Source organism: Ranitomeya imitator, chromosome 2 (assembly GCF_032444005.1).
Source record: "Ranitomeya imitator isolate aRanImi1 chromosome 2, aRanImi1.pri, whole genome shotgun sequence".
NCBI lineage: Eukaryota > Metazoa > Chordata > Amphibia > Anura > Dendrobatidae > Ranitomeya > Ranitomeya imitator.
In genome coordinates, this window is record NC_091283.1 from 814,300,987 (window position 1) to 814,327,455 (window position 26,469).

A 26,469-nucleotide genomic window follows, 5' to 3' on the forward strand; every position below is an offset into this window, starting at 1 on the left:
AGGTTGGAAGAATGAAGAATGAAACTTAACATTTCACTTTTTCCATGTCATAAGTGTTTATGACCTTTAATGCATATGGACTAATTATTGCATTGAAAGGAAAGCTGTATAAATCTATGCACAATTAGCTCCACTAGCAGCGGTAGTAGGAGATCTTCATTAACCCCTTCCCAACCTTTGACGCATACGCTGCGTCATGAAAGTCGGTGCCATTCCGACCCATGACGCAGCATATGCGTCATGGAAAGATCGCGTCCCTGCAGGCCGGGAGAAAGGGTTAACTCCCATTTCACCCGATCTGCAGGGACAGGGGGAGTGGTAGTTTAGCCCAGGGGGGTGGCTTCACCCCCCCGTGGCTACGATCGCTCTGATTGGCTGTTGAAAGTGAAACTGCCAATCAGAGCGATTTGTAATATTTCACCTATTATAACTGGTGAAATATTACAATCCAGCCATGGCCGATGCTGCGATATCATCGGCCATGGCTGGAAACAATAATGTGCCCCCACCCCACCCCACCGATCGCCCCCCCAGCCCTCCGATCTGGCCGGTACACTGCTCCGGCTCCCCCCGTGCTCCAATCACCCTCCTCGTGCTCCAATCACCCCCCCTGCACTCCGATCCACCCCCCCCGTGCTCCGTTCCACCCCCCCGTGCTCCGTTCCACCCCCCCGTGCACCATTCCACCCCCCCGTGCTCCGTTCCACCCCTCCTGCGCTCCGATCCACCCCCCCATGCTCCGATCCCCCCCCGTGCTTCCCCCCACCCCATCATACTTACCGATCCTGCCGGGGTCCGTCCGTCTTCTCCCCGGGCGCCGCCATCTTCCAAAATGGCGGGCGCATGCGCAGTGCGCCCGCCGAATCTGCCGGCCGGCAGATTCGTTCCAAAGTGCATTTTGATCACTGAGATATAATCTATCTCAGTGATCAAAATAAAAAAAATAATAAATGACCCCCCCCCCCTTTGTCACCCCCATAGGTAGGGACAATAAAAAATAAAGATTTTTTTTTTTCCCACTAATGTTAGAATAGGGTTAGGGTTAGGGTTAGGGGTAGGGTTAGGGCTAGGGGTAGGGTTAGGGCTAGGGGTAGGGCTAGGGTTAGGGTTTCGGTATGTGCACACGTATTCTGGTCCTCTGCAGATTTTTCCGCTGCAGATTTGATAAATCCGCAGTGCTAAACCGCTGCGTATTTATGGCGGATTTACCGCGTTTTTTCTGCGCATTTCACTGCGGTTTTACAACTGCGATTTTCTATTTGAGCAGTTGTAAAACCGCTGCGGAATCCGCACAAAGAAGTGACATGCTGCGGAATGTAAACCGCTGCGTTTCCGTGCAGTTTTTCCGCAGCATGTGTACAGCGATTTTTGTTTCCCATATGTTTACATTGAACTGTAAACTCATGGGAAACTGCTGCGGATCCGCAGCGTTTTCCGCAGCGTGTGCACATACCTTTAGAATTAGGCTATGTGCACACGGTGCGGATTTGGCTGCGGATCCGCAGCGGATTGGCCACTGCGGATTAGCAGCAGTGTTCCATCAGGTTTACAGTACCATGTAAACATATGGAAAACCAAATCCGCTGTGCCCATGGTGCGGAAAATACCACGCGGAAACGCTGCGTTGTATTTTCCGCAGCATGTCAATTCTTTGTGCGGATTCCGCAGCGTTTTACACCTGTTCCTCAATAGGAATCCGCAGGTGAAATCCGCACAAAAAATACTGGAAATCCGCGGAAAATCCGCAGGTAAAACGCAGTGACTTTTACCCGCGGATTTTTCAAAAATGATGCTGAAAAATCTCACACGAATCCGCAACGTGGGCACATAGCCTTAGGGTTAGGGTTGGGTTGGAATTAGGGTTGTGATTAGGGTTATGGCTACAGTTGGGATTAGAGTTAGGGGTGTGTTGGGGTTAGTGTTGGAGGTAGAATTGAGGGGTTACCACTGTTTAGGCACATCAGGGGTCTCGAAACGCAACATGGCGCCACCATTGATTCCAGCCAATCTCGTATTCAAAAAGTCAAATGGTGCTCCCTCACTTCCGAGCCCTGACGTGTGCCCAAACAGTGGTTTACCCCCACACATGGGGTATCAGCGTACTCAGGAGAAACTGGACAACAACTTTTGGGGTCCAATTTCTCCTGTAACCCTTGGGAAAATAAAAAATTCTGGGCTAAATAATTATTTTTGAGGAAAGAAAACGTATTTATTATTTTCACGGCTCTGCATTATAAACTTCTATGAAGCACTTGGGGGTTCAAAGTGCTCACCACACATCTAGATAAGTTCCTTTCGGGGTCTAGTTTCCAAAATGGGGTCACTTGTGGGGGGTTTCTACTGTTTAGCCACATCAGGGGCTCTGCAAACGCAACGTGACGCCCGCAGAGCATTCCATGAAAGTCTGCATTTCAAAACGTCACTACTTCAATTCCGAGCCCCGGCATGTGCCCAAACAGTAGTTTACCCCCACATATGGGGTATTACCGTACTCAGGAGAAACTGGACAACAAATATTGGGGTCAAATTTCTCCTGTTACCCTTGGGAAAATTAAAAAATTCTGGGCTAAATAATTATTTTTGAGGAAAGAAAACGTATTTATTATTTTTACGGCTCTGCATTATAAACTTCTGTGAAGCACTTGGGGGTTCAAAGTGCTCACCACACATCTAGATAAGTTCCTTTCGGGGTCTAGTTTCCAAAATGGGGTCACTTGTGGGGGGTTTCTACTGTTAAGCCACATCAGGGGCTCTGCAAACGCAACGTGACGCCCACAGAGCATTCCATCAAAGTCTGCATTTCAAAACGTCACTACTTCACTTCCGAGCCCCGACATGTGCCCAAACAGTGGTTTACCCCCACATATGGGGTATCAGCGTACTCAGGAGAAACTGGACAACAACTTTTGGGGTCCAATTTCTCCTGTAACCCTTGGGAAAATAAAAAATTCTGGGCTAAATAATTATTTTTGAGGAAAGAAAACGTATTTATTATTTTCACGGCTCTGCATTATAAACTTCTATGAAGCACTTGGGGGTTCAAAGTGCTCACCACACATCTAGATAAGTTCCTTTCGGGGTCTAGTTTCCAAAATGGGGTCACTTGTGGGGGGTTTCTACTGTTTAGCCACATCAGGGGCTCTGCAAACGCAACGTGACGCCCGCAGAGCATTCCATGAAAGTCTGCATTTCAAAACGTCACTACTTCAATTCCGAGCCCCGGCATGTGCCCAAACAGTAGTTTACCCCCACATATGGGGTATTACCGTACTCAGGAGAAACTGGACAACAAATATTGGGGTCAAATTTCTCCTGTTACCCTTGGGAAAATTAAAAAATTCTGGGCTAAATAATTATTTTTGAGGAAAGAAAACGTATTTATTATTTTTACGGCTCTGCATTATAAACTTCTGTGAAGCACTTGGGGGTTCAAAGTGCTCACCACACATCTAGATAAGTTCCTTTCGGGGTCTAGTTTCCAAAATGGGGTCACTTGTGGGGGGTTTCTACTGTTAAGCCACATCAGGGGCTCTGCAAACGCAACGTGACGCCCACAGAGCATTCCATCAAAGTCTGCATTTCAAAACGTCACTACTTCACTTCCGAGCCCCGACATGTGCCCAAACAGTGGTTTACCCCCACATATGGGGTATCAGCGTACTCAGGAGAAATTGGACAACAACTTTTGGGGTCAAATTTCTCCTGTTACCCTTGGGAAAATAAAAAATTGCAGGCTAAAAGATCATTTTTGAGAAAATAATTTTTTATTTTATTTTCATGGCTCTGCGTTATAAACTTCTGTGAAGCACTTGGGGGTTCAAAGTCCTCACCACACATCTAGATTAGTTCTTTTGGTGGACTAGTTTCCAAAATGGGGTCATTTCTGCGGGATCTCCAATGTTTAGGCACACAGGGGCTCTCCAAACGTGACATGGTGTCCGCTAATGATTGGAGCTAATTTTCCATTTAAAAAGCCAAATGGCGTGCCTTCCCTTCCGAGCCCTGCCGTGCGCCCAAACAGTGGTTTACCCCCACATATGGGGTTTCAACGTACTCAGGACAAACTGCACAACAACATTTATGGTCCAATTTCTCCTATTACCCTTGGCAAAATAGGAAATTCCAGGGTAAAAAATCATTTTTGAGGAAAGAAAAATTATTTTTTATTTTCATGGCTCTGCGTTATAAACTTCTGTGAAGCACCTGGGGGTTTAAAGTGCTCAATATGCATCTAGATAAGTTCCTTGGGGGGTCTAGTTTCCAAAATGGGGTCACTTGTGGGGGAGCTCCAATGTTTAGGCACACAGGGGCTCTCCAAACGCAACATGGTGTCCGCTAACAATTGGAGCTAATTTTCCATTCAAAAAGTCAAATGGCGCGCCTTCCCTTCCGAGCCCTGCCGAGTGCCCAAACAGTGGTTTACCCCCACATATGAGGTATCAGTGTACTCAGGAGAAATTGCCCAACAAATTTTAGGATCCATTTTATCCTGTTGCCCATGTGAAAATGAAAATATTGAGGCTAAAAGAATTTTTTTGTGAAAAAAAAGTACTTTTTCATTTTTACGGATCAATTTGTGAAGCACCTGGGGGTTCAAAGTGCTCACTATGCATCTAGATAAGTTCCTTGGGGCATCTAGTTTCCAAAATGGGGTCACTTGTTGGGGAGCTCCAATTTTTAGGGACACGGGGGCTCTCCAAACGTGACATGGTGTCCGCTAAAGAGTGGAGCCAATTTTTGATTCAAAAAGTCAAGTGGCGCTCCTTCCCTTCCAAGCCCTGCCGTGCGCCCAAACAGTGGTTTACTCCCACATATGAGGTATCAGCGTATTCAGGACAAATTGGACAACAACTTTCGTGGTTCAGTTTCTCCTTTTACCTTTGGGAAAATAAAAAAATTGTTGCTAAAAGATAATTTTTGTGACTAAAAAGTTAAATGTTCATTTTTTCCTTCCATGTTGCTTCTGCTGCTGTGAAGCATCTGAAGGGTTAATAAACTTCTTGAATGTGGTTTTGAGTACCTTGAGGGGTGCATTTTTTAGAATGGTGTCACTTTTGGGTATTTTCAGCCATATAGACCCCTCAAACTGACTTCAAATGTGAGGTGGTCACTAAAAAAAATGGTTTTGTAAATTTCGTTGTAAAAATGAGAAATCGCTGGTCAAATTTTAACCCTTATAACTTCCTAGCAAAAAAAAATTTTGTTTCCAAAATTGTGCTGATGTAAAGTAGACATGTGGGAAATGTTATTTATTAACTATTTTGTGTCACATAACTCTCTGGTTTAACAGAATAAAAATTAAAAATGTGAAAATTGCGAAATTTTCAAAATTTTCGCCAAATTTCCGTTTTTATCACAAATAAACACAGAATTTATTGACCTAAATTTACCACTAACATGAAGCCCAATATGTCACCAAAAAACAATCTCAGAACCGCTAGGATCCGTTGAAGTGTTCCTGAGTTATTACCTCATAAAGGGACACTGGTCAGAATTGCAAAAAACGGCAAGGTCTTTAAGGTCAAAATAGGCTGGGTCATGAAGGGGTTAAAGCTGTATGAAAGTGAGTAGATTTGAACTATCTGAAATAAAGACCTCGTCATCAAAGCTAGAAAACAGTTGTTAAAGAGTTTTGAAAAGACGTAAAAAAAATGCTTGCAACTTTTGGAATTTTCATGACACTTTAGCACAGCTCCCACAAAGTAGGCGAAGCTGGGATGGGACATGGCAAGGCGAACCCCCTGCGTCAAACTGGTGATGAGTGGTGGGGTACATCACATCACAAGTCTTGGTCTTTTCAGAGTCGGGCGCCTCTTAGTGCATCAGGCATCTTGCACTCCACCCTGTCCCCATGCCAGTCATGGTGATTCGAGGCCTTAATGTTTAGAATTACACTAAAAGGGGTTGCTCCACAATTAACACCACCTCCACCGGTCCACCACTGCTCCACCGAAACTCAGCACATCATACATGTCTGATCACCGAAAAAAGGTTGAGTTTAAATTGGGCAGAAGTTATGCACACACAGTGCCAAGATCCATTCAAAGTCAATGGGACGGAGACAACCAAGTGAGAACTCTCGTTTCCATCAGCTCCATAGATCTGGAATGGAGAAGCTGGGCATTTTCTTGATCGCGGCTCCATTCAGACTCCTGCCTATAACTATGGAGTGGACCGGAATGAGGGTCTCAGGACTCCACTTGTAGTGATCGGTGGGGTTCTCACCATATCTCTCCTATCACGTGGATAGACACTAAGAATTGTCTTTTGTGGGACAGCTCCTTTGGGTGAGAACCTGACTTGATTCACCGATGAGACATGACCAGGCATCCAAATTGGTAGTGGCCAGTACAATGAGTAAAGGAGAAAAGCTAAAAATGAAAACATATACTTACTTTTATTGTAAAAATGTATTTCTTGCACATGGAGACATTCCCCAGGAGTCTGTCACAAACAGGTTTGTCCAAATCTGCTTCTAGGGTTTAACCCTGGTGTAATAATTGATCAATGACTTGTGCTTGCTTGTGGCAGACGTGAAAGCTTCACTTGTACACTGTGCAGTAAGCCCTGCACTGAGATGTCCACCATTCCCAGTAATAGCAGGTTACCTACATAATCCTGCCCTCAGGCCATCCACCATGCAGGACAGATCAGCCTCTTCTTCAAATACATAATCCTTCTAATTTTGTCACACTTTTACTGTTCTTACTTATCTATCAAACCTCTTACTTATAATTCCCCCATCATATACATTATACAACTGTCCTAATGTTCTACAGTAGAGACCATAAAAAAGGATGGATTCCTTTTGTCAATATGGTGGTTCAGGTATAGATGAAAGAAGAAACATGGGTGCTTTTTTTTTTTTTCCAGGAATAGCGCCACCCCTTACCATGTATTGAGTCGGGTATTGCATCTCAGCCCTATTAAAGTGAATACATCTCTGCTGCAATACTATACACAGCCCTTGGTCAGGCGTGGCTCTGCTTCTGAAAGAAAGCAGCCATATTCTTCTCATTCTGGAGGACCTGACAGCTCCCCTGACACATCTGTTTTATTAAAAATGTTCATCACCCGTAAACTTCCTAAAAAGAACAGCTATTGTTCCTCTAGTATTCCTCCTGGACATATTTGTGTAGAATGTTGTTTCCAAATTGTTTATAAATATTTTAACTGCTTATAAATATTTATTTAAACATGTTAAATGGGCTTTTTCCAACTATCCAATCAATGCCGGCAGTGTCACATAGCGTAGGGATAATATCCAATAGGTTTTCATACATTTACAGGAGGAATAACAGAGGAACAGCACAGCGCAACCTCACAAAAGATGCACCAGAATTGTGTTTTTTTAACAGGCATGTCAGGATAAATTCAAGATGGAAACAAAGCAGATTTTTATAATTTCATAATCAGGACATTAGATGATAGTCTGTGTTCCACTTTTTGTAGTTTGAATGTGAGAAGAATATTACAAATCAGATTTTTTGTTTTAAATCAAACAGTTACAGAATATATGTCACAATGGCATTGCAAAGACGTTCTGTGGTCCTCGTCCTGGTACATCACTCAGGCAAGCATCACCCGTGAAGGCAGAAAATCGATATTCCAAAGCTGCATCTCGTTCTCGTTTTCTCTGCAATATTTCTGCTTGAAGCAAAGAAGCCTTGAAATATAGACATGAGAAATAGTTAAGGAATGCAAAAACACATGACCACTGTAGCACACAGGACACGTTATGGAGCGTTATTGCAGTCATTTTCCCTCTTCTGCTTACAATGTTTTCCTCTCTGCATCTCTCAATCACATGACTTCATTTCCTATCTCAGTGACCACTGAGTTTTGTCTCCCATGACAGTTTACGTTTGAGGTTTTAAGACTATGGTATGAATAGAGGGTGAGAACAGGCAGTGAGAATCCACCCATAAAGAGAACAGAGCAAAAAGCCTCCACCCAAGAAGAGAAGAGGGATGGGAGGCTCCACCCATGAAGAGAACTGAGCAAAGAGACTCCACCCAAGAAGAGGGAATGGAGGCTCCACCCATGAAGAGAACTGAGCAAAGAGACTCCACCCAAGAAGAGGGATTGGAGGCTCCACCCATGATGAGAACTGAGCAAAGAGACTCCACCCAAGAAGAGGGATTGGAGGCTCCACCCATGATGAGAACTGAGCAAAGAGACTCCACCCAAGAAGAGGGATTGGAGGCTCCACCCATGATGAGAACTGAGCAAAGGAGACTCCACCCAAGAAGAGGGATTGGAGGCTCCACCCGTGATGAGAACTGAGCAAAGAGACTCCACCTAAGAAGAGGGATTGGAGGCTCCACCCGTGATGAGAACTGAGCAAAGAGACTCCACCTAAGAAGAGGGATTGGAGGCTCCACCCGTGATGAGAACTGAGCAAAGAGACTCCACCCAAGAAGAGAAGAGGGAGGGGAGGCTCCACCCATGATGAGAACTGAGCAAAGAGACTCCACCCAAGAAGAGAAGAGGGAGGGGAGGCTCCACCCATGAAGAGAACTGAGCAAAGAGACTCCACCCAAGAAGAGGGATGGGAGGCTCCACCCATGAAGAGAACTGAGCAAAGAGACTCCACCCATGATGAGAACTGAGCAAAGGAGACTGCACCCAAGAGGAGAAGAGGGATGGGAGGCTCCACCCATGAAGAGAACAGAGCAAGGAGACTGCAGCCTTGAAGAGAACAGAGCAAGGAGACGCCACCCAAGAAGAGAAGAGGAATGGAGGCTCCACCCATGAAGAGAAGAGAGCAAGGAGACTGTACCCTTGAAGAGAACAGAGCAAGGAGACTCCACCCAAGAAGAGAAGAGGGATGGGAGGTTCCAGACATGAAGAGAAAAAAGCAAGGCGACTCCACCGAAGAAGAGGAATAGGCGGCTCCACCCAGGAAGAAAAGTGGGCAAAGAAGCTCCACACAAAGTCAGAAGCGGTTAATGAAGATGGCAAAGGGCAAAGTTGTTGTACATTTTCTGAAACTAGGTAAGAATACAAATAAATGAACATATACTATTATGCATACAGCAGAGTTCATCCATCCAATAAATGACATCAAATCTACTCCTGTTTAGACAAAAGAAACAAAGATATTATGTATAGGTACATACCCACATTCTTAAATATACTTGCTCATAAAAAGATCTAGAAAACTGTTTGGGATTGCTATACGAGGGTGTGATAACACAGCATATTTTTTTAGGCTGCTGTCACACTGTCAGTATTTGGTCAGTATTTTACATCAGTATTTGTAGCCAAAACCAGGAGTGGGTGATAAATACAGAAGTGGTGCATATGTTTCTGTTCTACTTTTCCTCTACTTATTCACTCCTGGTTCTGGCTTACAAATACTGATGTAAAATACTGACCAAATACTGCGAGTGTGACGGCAGCCTTAGGCAGACCCAGAGCCGCAAACACACCCCATAGAATGAACAGAATGCACAGCAATGTCAAAACAACATTGCTGAGCAGATGTTCCATCTTGTCACGTTTTTTAACCGCTTCACATTTCTGAACCCCTGAAGTAGTTAAAAGAAGCAACGTGCCCATTCTGTAGCAGAAGCTGTCCCACTCTCTATATTTGATAGCATAGATAAAATTTGCCAGCGGTGGAGCATAGAACTCAAGAACAGTAGCAAAATCTCTGGCGATGCGCTGGTGTTTTCCTGAAGTCCCTTCCCCTGGGAAAACTCGGCATCTAAAAGATCAAGTGTGCATATATCTTTAGAAGTGAGCAATGGCCCAAATTATAAGCCTCCAGGGCCTGAGACAGCAAGGAGGGACCATGGCCCACAGCAGGAGTCCAGTAGTGAAAATGACTAGAAAAACTGTTCACTGCATCGGTGAGTTTGTATACGGTGTGTTGCTTGAAGTCTGAGAGTACTTGGACTGAATTTGTGAGAGGTGAATATAAACATAAAAACATAAAAAAGTGAATGCCAAGAGAAAAAGAGATGTCTAGTGTCTGCAAATAGATGGAGAGAAGGATAACCGCCAAGCTCAGTGCCTCCAAGGTGACATGTTACCAACAAGGTCTGTGCCTGCATATTGCTGTGTAACCGTTACAGAGGTTGTCTGTTGTTAATATTTTTTTTCTTAGGCATGGGTTGTTACAATCTGTTGGATCCAGCGCAGGCTGCCTCAATATTCGGCACTCAGCTACTTAATTGGGCTAATAGTCCCAGATAGCTACCAGCCATAGCTTCAGCTCAGTGTGTTTTTTTTCTCCATGCCTAGTGCTTTGCTTGATGATCTATCGCTGCCTGACCTTGGACCTCGTTCTGACTCTCTGTTTGTTTAACCCCTTTGCTCTGATTCGCTGTAATCCTGGTATTTTGACCTCAGACCGTTACTTGACTATGCCTTTGTCTCTTCCTTCTGTTTATGATGTACCCTTCTGGCTTTTGACCTTGAACTCCTTGACTATCCTGACTATCTTCTCCTAGAGAAGTGACTCAGCTTCAAAACCAGATTTTATCTAGTCCATCTGAGAGCAGCCTGAGGTAGGGTCAGACACCCTGATTTCAGCTGTGTGTCACTTACTGGGCTGCTTGCTGCAGTTTTAATAAAATCCCTGTTTTACCTGCTGAAGATCTATCAGTTCTCAAAATCCTGAGCTCTGTATCACCCAGTCCACACCACTGATAGGTAGCTTTCTGTGTACACAGTGCACAAGCAAAAAGATGCCAATCATTGGTGGGAGCGTGGTTAGACTACATGACAGCTGGTTTACCAGTCCTCTAGTGATAATCTGATGATAAAACAATCAGCCTAGTAAGTGACATCACTGGAATCAGGGTCTCTTCACCTATATTATGCTGCTCTCAGACAAGGAAGCGAACACTTGGTGACAGATTCCCTTTAAGGGTCAAAGGGCCACGCGCTCCAGTTCTGCCCTGCTTTCATCCACATTTCTTTATCATTGTGGTCTTACTCTCTCAGTGAAGGATTAAATAGATGATTATGTATGAAGGCAATTCACCAGTTTTGTGAACTGGAGCGTGACTCACCACTTCTAATTCTTTCCTTGCTGCCTCCATTTCTTCCTGCGCTGAGCGATTGGGGTTTTTCTTCCTCTCCTGCATGGTCTGGATATGTTGTTTGATGCGGTGTTCCAGTCGGAGGTCTCTGGAGGCTCTATGCATATTAAAAAAAAGACAGATTACTAATTTATGGCATAATGATCTTCTTGTCTTATAACAGACAACATTGGCCTATTTTGTTTTTGGGATACTTGCCAAAGGAACGGTCTGTCAGAAAAGCCATCAATAAAAAGCCCTTATTACAAACTGGCATGAATGTCACTGTGTATGGACGTGCACACTGGCATAATAGTGAAGCCCTCTGTGAAACGGAGCCAAGCTACGCAAACTAATTCTCCCATATATACAAAAAAATCATAATTTGCTATCAGTGAAATAATTAAAGAGGATATTTTACTAAAAAAAAAATAAAATGAAAAAGAGCTTGAAAAAAAGCAGCAGTTACCCACTTAAGCCCTATGCCACCCGAGTGATGCCTTTCTACTGGTCCACACCCTTATTTGTTGACAAGGCTCCAGTAGTCATGTCCCATCTACAACACGAGACTGCTGTAGCCAATCACTGGTCTCCACCTTGGCGTGACTGATGGGTCCGGTGATTGGCAGCAGCAGACACGGTGTAGATGTGAGGTCACCGTGGCTAATCTGTAAAAAAAAACAACCTCTGAAGAACAACAGAGAGGCGGCGCTGGAGGGACAGGAACTTTTATGGATGATGACCAGAGTTGATCAAAAAGATTTGCAGAACCTTGGTCCACTGGCCTTGTCAGTAGTCTGTGGTCTCCCTGCAACCTCCTACTGTCTGTCGGCATCCCCATGGCTTCTTCTGAGTTGTAGGCCCAGTGCATCATCATTCTCGTGACACGCCATAATGTTGTGACAGGCGTGCGAATCAGAAGGGTCACTGGGGAAGCCGGCAGGTAGGAGATTCACAAGGCTGTGGAGTCAAAGTTGTGGAGTCGGAGACCATTTTGGTGGAGTCGGAGTCACGGAAATTGAGGAGTCGGAGGTTTGGCTTACCAACTCCACAGTACCGCCAGCAGCAAACGGATGTAAATAGTGAATGGAGCTGACATCAGTATGATGGCCCTTGTCATGCCATGGAGGTCAGCTCCTACTGAGTGAATAGGAGCTGTGCGGCAGGCCTGTGACTGACCACTACATGGTGTGCAGAGGTGTGCCGTGTGGCTTTGTTAATGTTTACATCCGGTCGCCAGAGCTGAAGACGGCTGATTGGTGAGGTGCCGGGTGTCGAATCCTCACTGATCTTATACTGATGACCTACCTGCTTTTAGCCTAATACGTCTGCCCCCAATATACTTAGAAGTGGGTTACAGCCAACAAAAAACTGGTGATTGTTTCAAACCATACTTCGCTCTAGTGTCATCCACCTGTGTGCAATGGCTACTGGACACAAATCACTGCCGCTGACCTATTGTTGTTATTTCTAGTTTCTGTCTTCTACATCTGTTTGGTCTACCCGTATATAGATTCTGCCTCTTCTCTTATCCATTGCATTAGTCGTCCTATCAGTGGTCTTTCCCCTGAACTTTTGATTAGTTTACAATAAACCATGCGGTTCATCCAGACACCATAGAAGCCTTGGATATAGTTCATAGCCACCGTATCACCGTGGATTCATGGTTTCATACTGAAAAAAAATCCTGCAAACTTTTTCCTTTGTCTGACTTCCTAGATCTAAACTACGCTGTCAGGGAACATACTGGAGATCCCGCAGATGTCTCCACGCCGTTGTCAGATGATCACAAACCAGCACTCCGCCGCCTCCAATCGTCAAGACAATCACACAATTGGCCGACGATTGATGGAAGAAACTGTTCTCACTACTAGAACGGATATGAGGGAGCTCACAGTGAACATGTAGTATATACACATCTGATTCCAAAGCATGGAATATTATATAATATATATATATATATATATATATATACACACACACACACTTCAGAACGGTCACCACCAAGCCCCCTAGTAACCCACGAAAAAATAGCTCCAACCACTAATTGTTTATACAGGCCGACTGGACACCAGACAGGTAACACATGGCTTCAGGGGTGCAGTTTACAGAACAAGAGGAACAGAGCTATTAAATTTGATATATTTAATCATGAAACAAAGGCACTGCTAAAAAAAAAAAAATATACAAAAATGTTACAAAATGGAAACAAAACAATACGTTTTATACAATCACATAGAATAAAATGGATAATAAAAGAAAAGTACTAAATCTGCGTCACGGAAATGGCTCCGAGCTTAGCGGTGGAGAACACTCCCTTCTCGGACAATGGACAGCAGCACAGCAAGCTGTGTCTACCAGGGCTGACAAATGACAAAAACCCAAAGTGTGATTTTTATTAGATCAAGGTTACGCCCACATACCTCCCCTTGATGATCTCATATGGGATCCCCAACTTTCAGGATATCTTTGCCCCCTGGAGGTCCCAGGCAGGAGATATTGTTGTCATGTTTCCTATTACAATTTTACTTTCCTATAGAGAAGAAACATTTCATGGATAGCATCATCCATCTATCTGATATTAAGTTGAAGGTGTTAAGCCGGCCTTACGGTCATGTGACTGGATGTGTTATGTTTGTCACTTCACCACGATGCCGAAAATATATCTCCCATAAATATCGGACTGATGCAAACCCCAATAATTATCACTAACCACTGGCTCCAGAGTGTCTGAGATAATTTCTTTGAACAAAGGAAGCTCTTGCCTAGGCAAATGTACTTGTATGCCTCTGGGTATATGAATCCTAGACTTGGTCGCTCTCAGCTGATCCCTTGTTGTAATTACCTGCTCACGGCATGAGGTCCTACTTCAATGGAGGTTGAAGTGTCCTTTCTTCCTCACTTCCCTATTTGTAATTAATCCCGTATGTTCAATGTGAGGTGTAAAAGTGCTACTCACTTGGGAGCGACATGAGGTATTCACAGGAACCATTTCTTTTTAAAAGTTCGGCTGGTTTATTTTAGTCCTCATAAACCACATCGCAGGAAACTCAAATACAACCCTTGTCCGGCTCAAAATACAACATAAAACGAAAAGTCCATACAATAATGCTGGGTAGCCCGCCTGATATATAGTGCAGTTTCTTAGTCCTTTAGCAAACGCACTGAAATCCAGGAGAGCTGCAGACCTCCATGCACACAGCCATGTGCTAGCCAAACAGGCCTCATTTTATTAAGTGAACCACACCCAGGGGTGGAGATACGGTGAGCAGCCATTCAGCGGCTCATAATCAACCTGTCATGGCCGATTAACCCCTTTTAGTCCTATATGCATTACTCCAGGTTTATCTCTCATCCACTATGTGTCTGACAGTCACCTTACAGAGGGTAATTTGTCCCCTCTCCGGAGTTGTCTTTATGGTTTTTACAATTGTTCTCTACGACATCTACTGAAGAAATAATGTTATTTATTTTTACGGACTCTCAATAACTTGGAACTAAGCAATAAATTCTGCAGCAACATAACTAACGCACAGCAACTTCCATATCCCTGTTTGGGACTATGATCCCGGGGAGCCTGCGTCTGGCCGTACCACAGGGCCTCTAGCGATACGGTTTACATGTGATCACCCTGAATATGGTCGCTGTCGATTAAACAAACCTTGCTTTCTCCATTTCTTTCACAGATGTGACCCTTGCCATCATTTCCTGATTTTCGACTGGACGACTCTTCTGCTTATCCCAGCTATTCTTGTGATGGGATGTGTGCGGATCTGTGGCGAATGGAGGAGCAGTGGCGGGCACCTAGGCATGTGTAATCACAGGGGGATCGGAGAAAAAAAAAAAAGTTATTTCTATGGGAATATTAATTCACAACAAAAGTTCTATATTGCATAAAAAAGATCAACTATTATACAAAAGAGTCAAAAATATCAATACACATTAGTAAAAAAGACAGGTTAATATTTAAGGTCACAACTGGTGTAGCTGCAAGTAGTCCCTGTGGCAGCGATTGGCTGCAGCATTCTCATGTGCCGTAGACCTGATCGGTTACAGCCGGTAGATAAAGACCGTAAGCAGTGGCGGAGAGCTGACGGTGGAGCAAGGGCTGGTGAGAAATCCTACGTTTGTTCTTTTTAACCTTTGCAAGACAATGGGTTAAAAACAAAAATTCACGAAAAATCCCGTTAATAGATTTTACCAAGACGTCGTCTGTCCAGAATTGAACGGTTGGCATTGATAATAAATAACTTTATATTCGCCCTTTTTGGCTTACTTATTATCGATATATTACCTTTTGGAGCATGTTTCAGTCCGTTCTTATTAAATCATTTGGTACAAATTTGGTAAAATCCCATCCCCCTCGCTGGTACTGGAGTATGCTGTGGGAAAACGGACTTGCGTGGCCATAACCTAAGGGTCTATGGATCCATTTGGGCGCATTTTCCAGCACAAACACGAAATGTGGTGTGAACACAGTCCAAGTCCACTTGTGTCATGTGTCTTGGATCTACTTCTGGTGTTGGCTTAAAAATATGGAGACAAAATATATTGATGAAAATGCTGCTGCATCTAAAGCACATCTTATGTTTTGGTGCAGCACAATCGCCCCTAAGGCACGTTGGGGGAAGGCGTCACACACCGTTTTCTGTAGTAAAAGCAGTGCTGGGGATTGGCAGCTGGGTGTGACCTTTATTTCTTTATTACTATTTGGGCATTTTGTAAAACTTTTTTTTTTTACCCCACTAAACCCTTTTAGGCCTCAGTCAGACGTCCGTGTTGTAAGCACCTGTTCAATCTGTGTTTTCCACAGATACAATAAACACCCACTATAGACTATGGGGCTGTTCACATGTCCGTTTCTTCAGGTGTCACAGATCAAAAGTACAAGTACAAGCCTATGAGTCCGTAATAAACACGTACAGCACACGGTTGGCATCAGTGCGTTGTCCTTGTTTAACATTGCACAGTATAGAGGAAGCTTTGTAATGCATTTATTTATCCATCCATGAAAAATACTGATGACATACTGATGGAAAACAAGGACACGGATGAAACACTGATGACACACTGATGGAAAACAAGGACACGGATCAAACACTGATGACACACTGATGGAAAACAAGGACACGGATCAAACACTGATGACACAATGATGGGAAACAAGGACACGGATCAAACACTGATGACACAATGATGGGAAACAAGGACACGGATCAAACACTGATGACACACTGAAGGAAAACAAGGACAAGGATCAAACACTGATGACACACTGATGGAAAACATGGACACGGATCAAACACTGATGACACAATGATGGGAAACAAGGACAAGGATCAAACACTGATGACACAATGATGGGAAACAAGGATACAGATCAAACACTGATGACACAATGATGGGAAACAAGGACAAGGATCAAACACTGATGACACAATGATGGGAAACAAGGACACGGATCAAACACTGATGACACACTGATGGGAAACAAGGACACGGATCAAACACTGATGACACAATGATGGGAAACAAGGACACGGATCAAACACTGATGACACAATGATGGGAAACAAGGACACGGATCAATCACTGATGACACAATGATGGGAAACAGGGACAAGGATCAAACACTGATGACACAATGATGGGAAACAAGGACACGGATCAAACACTGATGACACACTGAAGGAAAACAAGGACAAGGATCAAACACTGATGACACACTGATGGAAAACATGGACACGGATCAAACACTGATAACACAATGATGGGAAACAAGGACAAGGATCAAACACTGATGACACAATGATGGGAAACAAGAACACGGATCAAACACTGATGACACAATGATGGGAAACAAGGATACAGATCAAACACTGATGACACAATGATGGGAAACAAGGACACGGATCAAACACTGATGACACACTGATGGAAAACAAGGACACGGATCAAACACTGATGACACACTGATGGAAAACAGGGACACGGATCAAACACGGATAACATACTGATGGAAAACAGGGACACGGAACAAACACTGATGACACAATGATGGAAAACAAGGACACGGATCAAACACTGATGACACACTGATGGAAAACAAGGACACGGATCAAACACTGATGACACACTGATGGAAAACAAGGACACGGATCAAACACTGATGACACACTGATGGAAAACAAGGACACGGATCAAACACAGATGACACACTGATGGAAAATAAGGACACGGATCAAACACTGATGACACAATGATGGGAAACAAGGACAAGGATCAAACACTGATGACACAATGATGGGAAACAAGGATACAGATCAAACACTGATGACACAATGATGGGAAACAAGGACAAGGATCAAACACTGATGACACAATGATGGGAAACAAGGACAAGGATCAAACACTGATGACACAATGATGGGAAACAAGGACACGGATCAAACACTGATGACACACTGATGGGAAACAAGGACATGGATCAAACACTGATGACACAATGATGGGAAACAAGGACAAGGATCAAACACTGATGACACAATGATGGGAAACAAGGACACGGATCAAACACGGATGACACAATGATGGAAAACAAGGACACGGATCAAACACTGATGACACAATGATGGGAAACAAGGACACGGATCAAACACTGATGACACACTGATCACACACATTTACCATTTTTTGTGTGCACGTGAATAACACCGGTGTGTGAATGAGGCCTTATGCATTTTATTATTGCTTTGCATTTATCAAGTCTTTCTGAGTTCCTACAACAACAGTATTGAAATGTAGAAAACCCGGTAGTGTGTCCTACTATATGCTGCGGTATACACGCCATCCCCACGACAAGTACTTTCTATCATGTTGGAACTACATAATGAGGCTTTACTCACGTTGTTAAAATAAGGTCTTGTCCTTGTCAAAATGTCCAGATGATAAATTGTATAAACGATTTTCTGAGTCACGGCCTTCAGCAATGTACCCGGACATTGAGTATGATCATAAACGTAGATTTACAGCATTAACACCCCCGCCAAGGCCTTGTGGAACCACTCGCCAGCTTACATTTATTTCAGTATCAATGCTGAATTATTGCTATTATGATACATGAAAACCAAAGACTGAGCCGGAGCATAAGTTGTTGTATGTGCGATGTGTAGGAGCCCCTGGGTTTTATGTGCAGATTTTCCCCATAGGCTTGCATTGCATGTGTAAAAATCAGCAGGTAAAATAAAGGCACATGTGTCTTTAGTGACTTTCTGCAGCATAAACACAGTAAAAACACATATAATCCACACATGCCTGTATCAATGAAGTTATGTAAAAGCCAAATATCAGGAAGTATCAAAAACAAAGCAGCTTTATTTAACCCCTTAGTGACAGAGCCAATTTGGTACGTAATGACCAGGCCAATTTTTACAATTCTGACCACTGTCACTTTATGAGGTTATAACTCTGGAACGCTTCAACGGATCCCGCTGATTCTGAGATTGTTTTTTCGTGACATATTGTACTTCATGTTAGTGGTAACATTTCTTCGATATTACTTGCGATCATTTATGAAAAAAACGGAAATATGGCGAAAATTTTTAAAATTTTGCAATTTTCAAACTTTGTATTTTTATGCCCTTAAATCAGAGAGATATGTCACGAAAAATAGTTAATAAATAACATTTCCCACATGTCTACTTTACATCAGCACAATTTTGGAAACAAAATTTTTTTTTGTTAGGGAGTTATAAGGGTTCAAAGTTGACCAGCAATTTCTCATTTTTACAACACCATTTTTTTTTAGGGACCACATCACATTTGAAGTCATTTTGAGGGGTCTATATGATAGAAAATAATGAAGTGTGACACCATTCTAAAAACTACACCCCTCAAGGTTCTCAAAACCACATTCAAGAAGTTTATTAACCCTTTACGTGCTTCACAGGAACTGAAACAATGTGGAAGGAAAAAATGAACATTTAACTTTTTTTTGCAAACATCTTAATTCAGAACCATTTTTTTTATTTTCACAAGTGTAAAAACAGAAATGTAACCATAAATTTTGTTATGCAATTTCTCCTGAATACGCCAATACCCCATATGTGGGGGTAAACCACTGTTAGGGCGCACCGCAGAACTTAGAAGTGAAGGAGCGCCGTTTGACTTTTTCAATGCAGAATTGGCTGGAATTGAGATCGGACGCCATGTCACGTTTAGAGAGCCCCTGATGTGCCTAAACAGTGGAAACTCCCCACAAGTGACACCATTTTGGAAACTAGACCCCTTAAGGAACTTATCTAGATGTGTGGTAAGAACTTTGAACCCCCAAGTGCTTCACAGAAGTTTATAACGTAGAGCCGTGAAAATAAAAAATCGCTTTTGTTTACACAAAAATGATCTTTTCGCCCACAAATTCTTATTTTCACAAGGGTAACAGGAGAAATTAGACCACAAAAGTTGTTGTGCGATTTCTCCTGAATACGTCGATACCCCATATGTGAGGGTAAACCACTGTTTGGGCGCACCGCAAAGCTTGGAAGTGAAGGAGCGCCGTTTTACTTTTTCAATGTTGAATTGGCTGGAATTGAGATTGGACGCCATGTCGCGTTTGGAGAGCCCCTGATGTGCCTAAACAGTGGAAACCCCCCACAAGTGACACCATTTTGGAAACTAGACCCCTTAAGGAACTTATCTAGATGTGTGGCGAGCACTTTGAACCCCCATGTGCTTCACAGAAGTTTATAACGAAGAGCCGTGAAAAAAAATATTGCATTTTTTCTACAAAAATGATCTTTTTGCCCACAAATGTTTCTTTTCACAAGGGTAACAGGAGAAATTAGACCACTAAAGTTGTTGTGCAATTTCTCCTGAGTACGTCGATACCCAATATGTGGGGGTAAACCACTGTTTGGGCGCACCGCAGAGCTTGGAAGAGAAAGAGTGCCGTTTTACTTTTTCAATGTAGAATTGGCTGGAATTGAGATCGGACCCCATGTCGCGTTTGGAGAGCCCCTGATGTGCCTAAACAGTAGAAATCCCCCACAAGTGACCCCATTTTGGAAACTAGACCCCCCATGGAACTTATCTAGATGTGTGGTGAGAACCTTGAATGCCCAAGTGCTTCACAGAAGTTTATAATGCAGAGCCGTGAAAATAAAAAATATTTTTTTTTCCACAAAAAAGATTTTTTAGCCCCCAAGTTTTTATTTTCACAAGGGTAACAAGAGAAATTGGACCCCAAAAGTTGTTGTCCAATTTGTCCTGAGTATGCTGGTACCCCATATGTGGGGGTAAACCACTGTTTGGGCGCACGGCAGAGCTCGGAAGGAAGGAGCGCCGTTTTGGAATGCAGACTTTGATAGAATGGTCTGCGGGTATTATGTTGCGTTTGCAGAGCCCCTGATGTACCTAACCAGTAGAAACCCTCCACAAGTGACCCCATTTTGGAAACTAGACCCCCCAAGGAACTTATCTAGATGTGTGGTGAGAACTTTGAATGCCCAAGTGCTTCACAGAAGTTTAGAATGCAGAGTCGTGAAAATAAAAAATATTTTTTTTTTCCACAAAAAAGATATTGTAGCCCCCAAGTTTTTATTTTCACAAGGGTAACAGGAGAAATTGGACTGCAATAGTTGTTGTCCAATTTATCCCGAGTACGCTGATGCGCCATATGTGGGGGTAAACCACTGTTTGGGCGCACGGCAGAGCTCGGAAGGAAAGGAGCGCCTTTTTGGAATGCAGACTTTGATAGAATGGTCTGTGGGCATTATGTTGCGATTGCAGAGCCCCTGATGTACCTAAACTGTAGTAACCCCCCACAAGTGACCCCATTTTGGAAACTAGACCCCCCAAGGAACTTATCTAGATGTGTGGTGAGAACTTTGAATGCCCAAGTGCTTCACAGAAGTTTAGAATGCAGAGTCGTGAAAATAAAAAATATTTTTTTTTTCACAAAAAAGATTTTGTAGCCCCCAAGTTTTTATTTTCACAAGGGTAACAAGAGAAATTGGACCCCAGAAGTTGTTGTCCAATTTATCCCGAGTACGCTGATGCCCCATATGTGGGGGTAACCCACTGTTTGGGCGCACGGCAGAGCTCAGAAGGGAGGGAGCACCATTTGACTTTTTGAGCGCAAAATTGGCTGTCGTGTTTGGAGACCCCCTGATGTACCTAAACAGTGGAAACCCCCCAATTCTAGCTCCAACCCTAACCCCAACACACCCCTAACCCCAACCTGATCCATAATCCTAATCACTAACCCTAACCATAATCACAACCCTTACCCCAAAACAACCCTAATGTCAACCCTAACCATAACCCTAATCAAAACCCTAAATCCAACACACCCCTAATCCTAATCTCAACCCTAACCTCAAACCTAACCCTAATCCCAATACACCCCTAATCACAACCCTAACCTTAACCCTAATCCCAAACCTAACCCTAATCCCAAGCATAACCCTAATGCCAACCCTAACCCTAATACCAACCCTAATCCAAACCCTAACCCTAATCCCAGCTCTAACCCTAACTTTAGCCCCAACCCTAGCCCTAACTTTAGCCCCAACCCTAACCCTAGCCCTAAGGCTACTTTCACACTTGCGTCGTTTGGCATTCCGTCGCAATCCGTCGTTTTGGACAAGAAACGGATCCTGCAAATGTGCCCGCAGGATGCGTTTTTTGCCCATAGACTTGTATTGCCGACGGATTGTGACGGATGGCCACACGTCGCGTCCGTCGTGCACTGGATCAGTTGTGTTTTGGCGGAGCGTCGGCACAAAAAAATGTTCAATGAAACGTTTTTTTGTACGTCGCATCCGCCATTTCTGACCGCGCATGCGTGGCCGTAACTCCGCCCCCTCCTCCCCAGGACATAGATTGGGCAGCGGATGCGTTGAAAAACTACAGCTGCTGCCCACGTTGTGCACAATTTTTACAACGTGCGTTGGTATGTCGGGCCGACGCATTGCGACGGCCCCGTACCGACGTAGGTGTGAAAGAAGCCTAACCCTAAGTTTAGCCCCAACCCTAACCCTAAATTTAGCCCCAACTCTAACCCTAAATTTAGCCCCAACCCTAGCCCTAACCCTAGCCCTACCCCTAACCCTACCCCTAACCCTAATTTTAGCCCCAACTGCTGTTCTCCTGCCGGCCGGCAGATGGAGACAGATGGCGGGCGCACTGGGCATGCGTCCGCCATGTTCTTCTGCCGGCGGCCAGGAGGAGCAGCAAGAGGATCCAGGGACCTAGGTGAGTATGCTAGGGTCCCCGAATCCCCCTATTTCTCTGTCCTCTGATGTGCGATCACATCAGAGGACAGAGAATTACACTTTACTTTTTTTTTTTTTTTTTTGCGGTCGCCGGTAAACAGTTAATTACCGGCGATGGCAAAACAGGGGTCGGTAATACCGACCCCGATCATGCTCTTTGGGGTCTCGGCTACCCCCGGCAGCCGAGACCCCAAAGATTCTCCCGGTGCCGGCCGGCGGGCGCACTGCGCATGCGCCCGCTATTTTGAAGATGGCGGCGCCCACCGGGAGACACGAGGAGCATCGGGGGAGCTAGGTGAGTATTGGGGGGCTACCTGGGACCCCTTTTCTCTGTCCTCCGATGTGCGATCACATCGGAGGACAGAGAAATTAAAAAGAGATCGCTTTTTTTTTTTTTTTTGCGATCGCCGGTAAACGGTTAATTACCGGCGATCGCAAATGCGGGGTGGGTTAAAAACCCCCCGAATCATGTTCTCTGGGGTCTCGGCTACCCTCGGCAGCCGAGACCCCGGAGAAAATCGGCCTCTGGGGGGCGCTATGGACTTTTTCCACAGCGCCGTTAAAAGGCGTATCGGCGGTCGCTAAGGGGTTAAAGCATGACACACCAAAAAGAGAGAAAAAAAATGCAGCGTCAAAAACGTGAAAAAATATACTCACAAAAGTAATTAAAAAACACATGTAACCTAATAGGAGCAGAAATTCTGCAACATCGTAAACTCCAAAAGTTATGGTGGGAATGTAGCCTAAGGCTTTATTCAGGAAGCCAAAATCTCCATTTTCTGTATCCTGGACACAAGACCCAGGGCTGTAGCGACCTTTAGGCCAAGTGTGATCATAGCGATCATAGGCCACCATTCACCAGCAGGAGGCCAAACAAGTGTGTTCCTTTAGGCTCCATCTGGCCAGTGTCACGCTGCTGCAATGCAGATAGGTGCAGGCTCCACTACATGGCAGTAGAGAGGAAGCAGGACTGCGCCTAAACAGAGCTAGCCTGCAGTGCAGCAGTGAGGCTACCACGAGAGGCAGCAGAATAGTCAAACAAGCCGGGTCAGATCCTAAACTGTAGCGCAGTAGCAAAGGAATAAGCAAACTCACAGTCAGAGACAAGCCAGGGGATCAGTAACGGTCAGGAGCGGATAAGCCAGAAGACAAAAGGTAGAAGCAGGTCAGGATACAAGCCAAGTCAAAACCAGGGAGTCAGCACACTGAAGGGAAACAGAGTCAAGACAGGAATATGGGAAAACAAAGACATGGGTTCAGACACAAAACACAGCAGGGACAAATCAGAGCAATCAGAGTCAGCTACAGCAGCATTAGGCAAAAACTGACATTGCCTGCAGGAAGCAGCAGCGATAAATAGCCGACCCGAACTCAGACAGAGGTTGAGAAAGGTTAACTCTTGACATGACCAGACCAGGAAAACGGGAAAACAGGACTCAAAACCCTGTCTGGATCATGACAGCCAGTATGTACCTATTTACCGTTAATGTAACTGTATAGGACAGTGCAGCAGACAATTATCTATTACTTGTCTTAATGATCTTTTGCCTAAATAGTAAGGGATATTACAAGTCCTGTATAGGAAGAGCCGACATTGCAGCCCACCAGTGACCTGGTATCTAAAATGGCTCCTTTGCCACATGAGAGGACATCGTTATTAATAAAAGGTAATTCTGCAGTGTGCTGGTGTTAAGCAGAGGATATTGTACATTAATCTTAAAGCACCAAATTGAGCATTGTGCTACATACATTGAAGTATGTGCTGTTGCAGCTGCTGCCTGACACGGAGTGCTCTCATTCAGCTTGTTGTTGACGGAGGTTTTCTGTGAATAAGAATAGTCTTTCAAATGTTAACAATTTCTAAATCTGAAATTTTTGTCATTTACCATTATTAATCCATCACCAGATTCAGAACACAAACTAGATACATTATTAAATAGATCTCTTGAGGCTGATGAACTTACTTCAAATTCATGTAAGAATCTATATATATAATTGTCTAAGGGTTTTTCCGTCTGTCTGTCTGTCTGTCTGTCTGTCTGTCCTGGAAATCCCGGCTCTCTGATTGGTCGAGGCCGCCAGGCCTCGACCAATCAGCAACGGGCACAGCGACGATGATGTCATAAAGGACGTAGAAATCCCGCGTCTGATTGGTCGAGGCCGCCAGGCCTCGACCAATCAGCAACGGGCACAGCGACGATGATGTCATAAAGGACGTAGACATCTCACGTTTCTGATTCAGCGACGGGCACAGTATCGACGTAGATGTCATAATGGTTGCCATGGCGACGATGATGTCATAAAGGTTGCCTCGGCCAATCAGCGACGGACACAGTCTGCCGCGAATTCTGGAATCATCATTGTCCATATACTACGGGGACATGCATATTCTAGAATACCCGATGCGTTAGAATCGGGCCACAGTCTAGTGGTTGTATAACCATGCTTATGCCAAAATGGACCTCAGCAGTTGAAGACTATTCAGATTCCAGACAGCCTGACTACTGCAGCTTGTACTGAGCAGTGTGAGATCTCAGCAGGAAGGAGGGACATTGAGGAGCTATGCAAGTGCAGAATAAGTTTCTGACATCAAAAAGGATTATACAGACATGGATTTTCATAATAAGTACACCTGCCACGAAAAGTCTAATAGATCTATTTAACCTCTTTTTGCACCTTGACATATACAGTGGGGCAAAAAAGTATTTAGTCAGTCAGCAATAGTGCAAGTTCCACCACTTAAAAAGATGAGAGGCGTCTGTAATTTACATCATAGGTAGACCTCAACTATGGGAGACAAACTGAGAAATAAAAATCCAGAAAATCACATTGTCTGTTTTTTTAACATTTTATTTGCATATTATGGTGGAAAATAAGTATTTGGTCAGAAACAAACAATCAAGATTTCTGGCTCGCAGAGACCTGTAACTTCTTCTTTAAGAGTCTCCTCTTTCCTCCACTCATTACCTGTAGTAATGGCACCTGTTTAAACTTGTTATCAGTATAAAAAGACACCTGTGCACACCCTCAAACAGTCTGACTCCAAACTCCACTATGGTGAAGACCAAAGAGCTGTCAAAGGACACCAGAAACAAAATTGTAGCCCTGCACCAGGCTGGGAAGACTGAATCTGCAATAGCCAACCAGCTTGGAGTGAAGAAATCAACAGTGGGAGCAATAATTAGAAAATGGAAGACATACAAGACCACTGATAATCTCCCTCGATCTGGGGCTCCACGCAAAATCCCACCCCGTAGGGTCAGAATGATCACAAGAACGGTGAGCAAAAATCCCAGAACCACGCGGGGGGACCTAGTGAATGAACTGCAGAGAGCTGGGACCAATGTAACAAGGCCTACCATAAGTAACACACTACGCCACCATGGACTCAGATCCTGCAGTGCCAGACGTGTCCCAATGCTTAAGCCAGTACATGTCCGGGCCCGTCTGAAGTTTGCTAGAGAGCATTTGGATGATCCAGAGGAGTTTTGGGAGAATGTCCTATGGTCTGATGAAACCAAACTGGAACTGTTTGGTAGAAACACAACTTGTCGTGTTTGGAGGAAAAAGAATACTGAGTTGCATCCATCAAACACCATACCTACTGTAAAGCATGGTGGTGGAAACATCATGCTTTGGGTCTGTTTCTCTGCAAAGGGGCCAGGAAAACTGATCCGGGTACATGAAAGAATGAATGGGGCCATGTATCGTGAGATTTTGAGTGCAAACCTCCTTCCATCAGCAAAGGCATTGAAGATGAAACGTGGCTGGGTCTTTCAACATGACAATGATCTAAAGCACACCGCCAGGGCAACGAAGGAGTGGCTTCGTAAGAAGCATTTCAAGGTCCTGGAGTGGCCTAGCCAGTCTCCAGATCTCAACCCTATAGAAAACCTTTGGAGGGAGTTGAAAGTCCGTGTTGCCAAGCGAAAAGCCAAAAACATCACTGCTCTAGAGGAGATCTGCATGGAGGAATGGGCCAACATACCAACAACAGTGTGTGGCAACCTTGTGAAGACTTACAGAAAACGTTTGACCTCTGTCATTGCCAACAAAGGATATATTACAAAGTATTGAGATGAAATTTTGTTTCTGACCAAATACTTATTTTCCACCATAATATGCAAATAAAATGTTAAAAAAAACAGACAATGTGATTTTCT

At 44.1% G+C, this 26,469-nt stretch overlaps 1 protein-coding gene across 2 annotated transcripts in view; it reads right to left on the minus strand.

The window, feature by feature from the left end:
• Positions 1-6,372: 6,372 nt before the first annotated feature.
• Positions 6,373-26,469, minus strand: part of LRRC27 (leucine rich repeat containing 27) — a 76,072-nt gene continuing 55,975 nt past the window's right edge. For both annotated transcript variants that reach the window (XM_069753891.1, XM_069753892.1), the window contains 3 exons: positions 14,695-14,837; positions 11,025-11,151; positions 6,373-7,666 (listed from right to left, as the gene is read on the minus strand). In XM_069753891.1, coding sequence (XP_069609992.1) covers positions 7,520-7,666; positions 11,025-11,151; positions 14,695-14,837 — 417 coding nt within the window. In that variant the 3' untranslated portion in view covers positions 6,373-7,519. The remainder of the gene's footprint in view (positions 7,667-11,024; positions 11,152-14,694; positions 14,838-26,469) is intronic.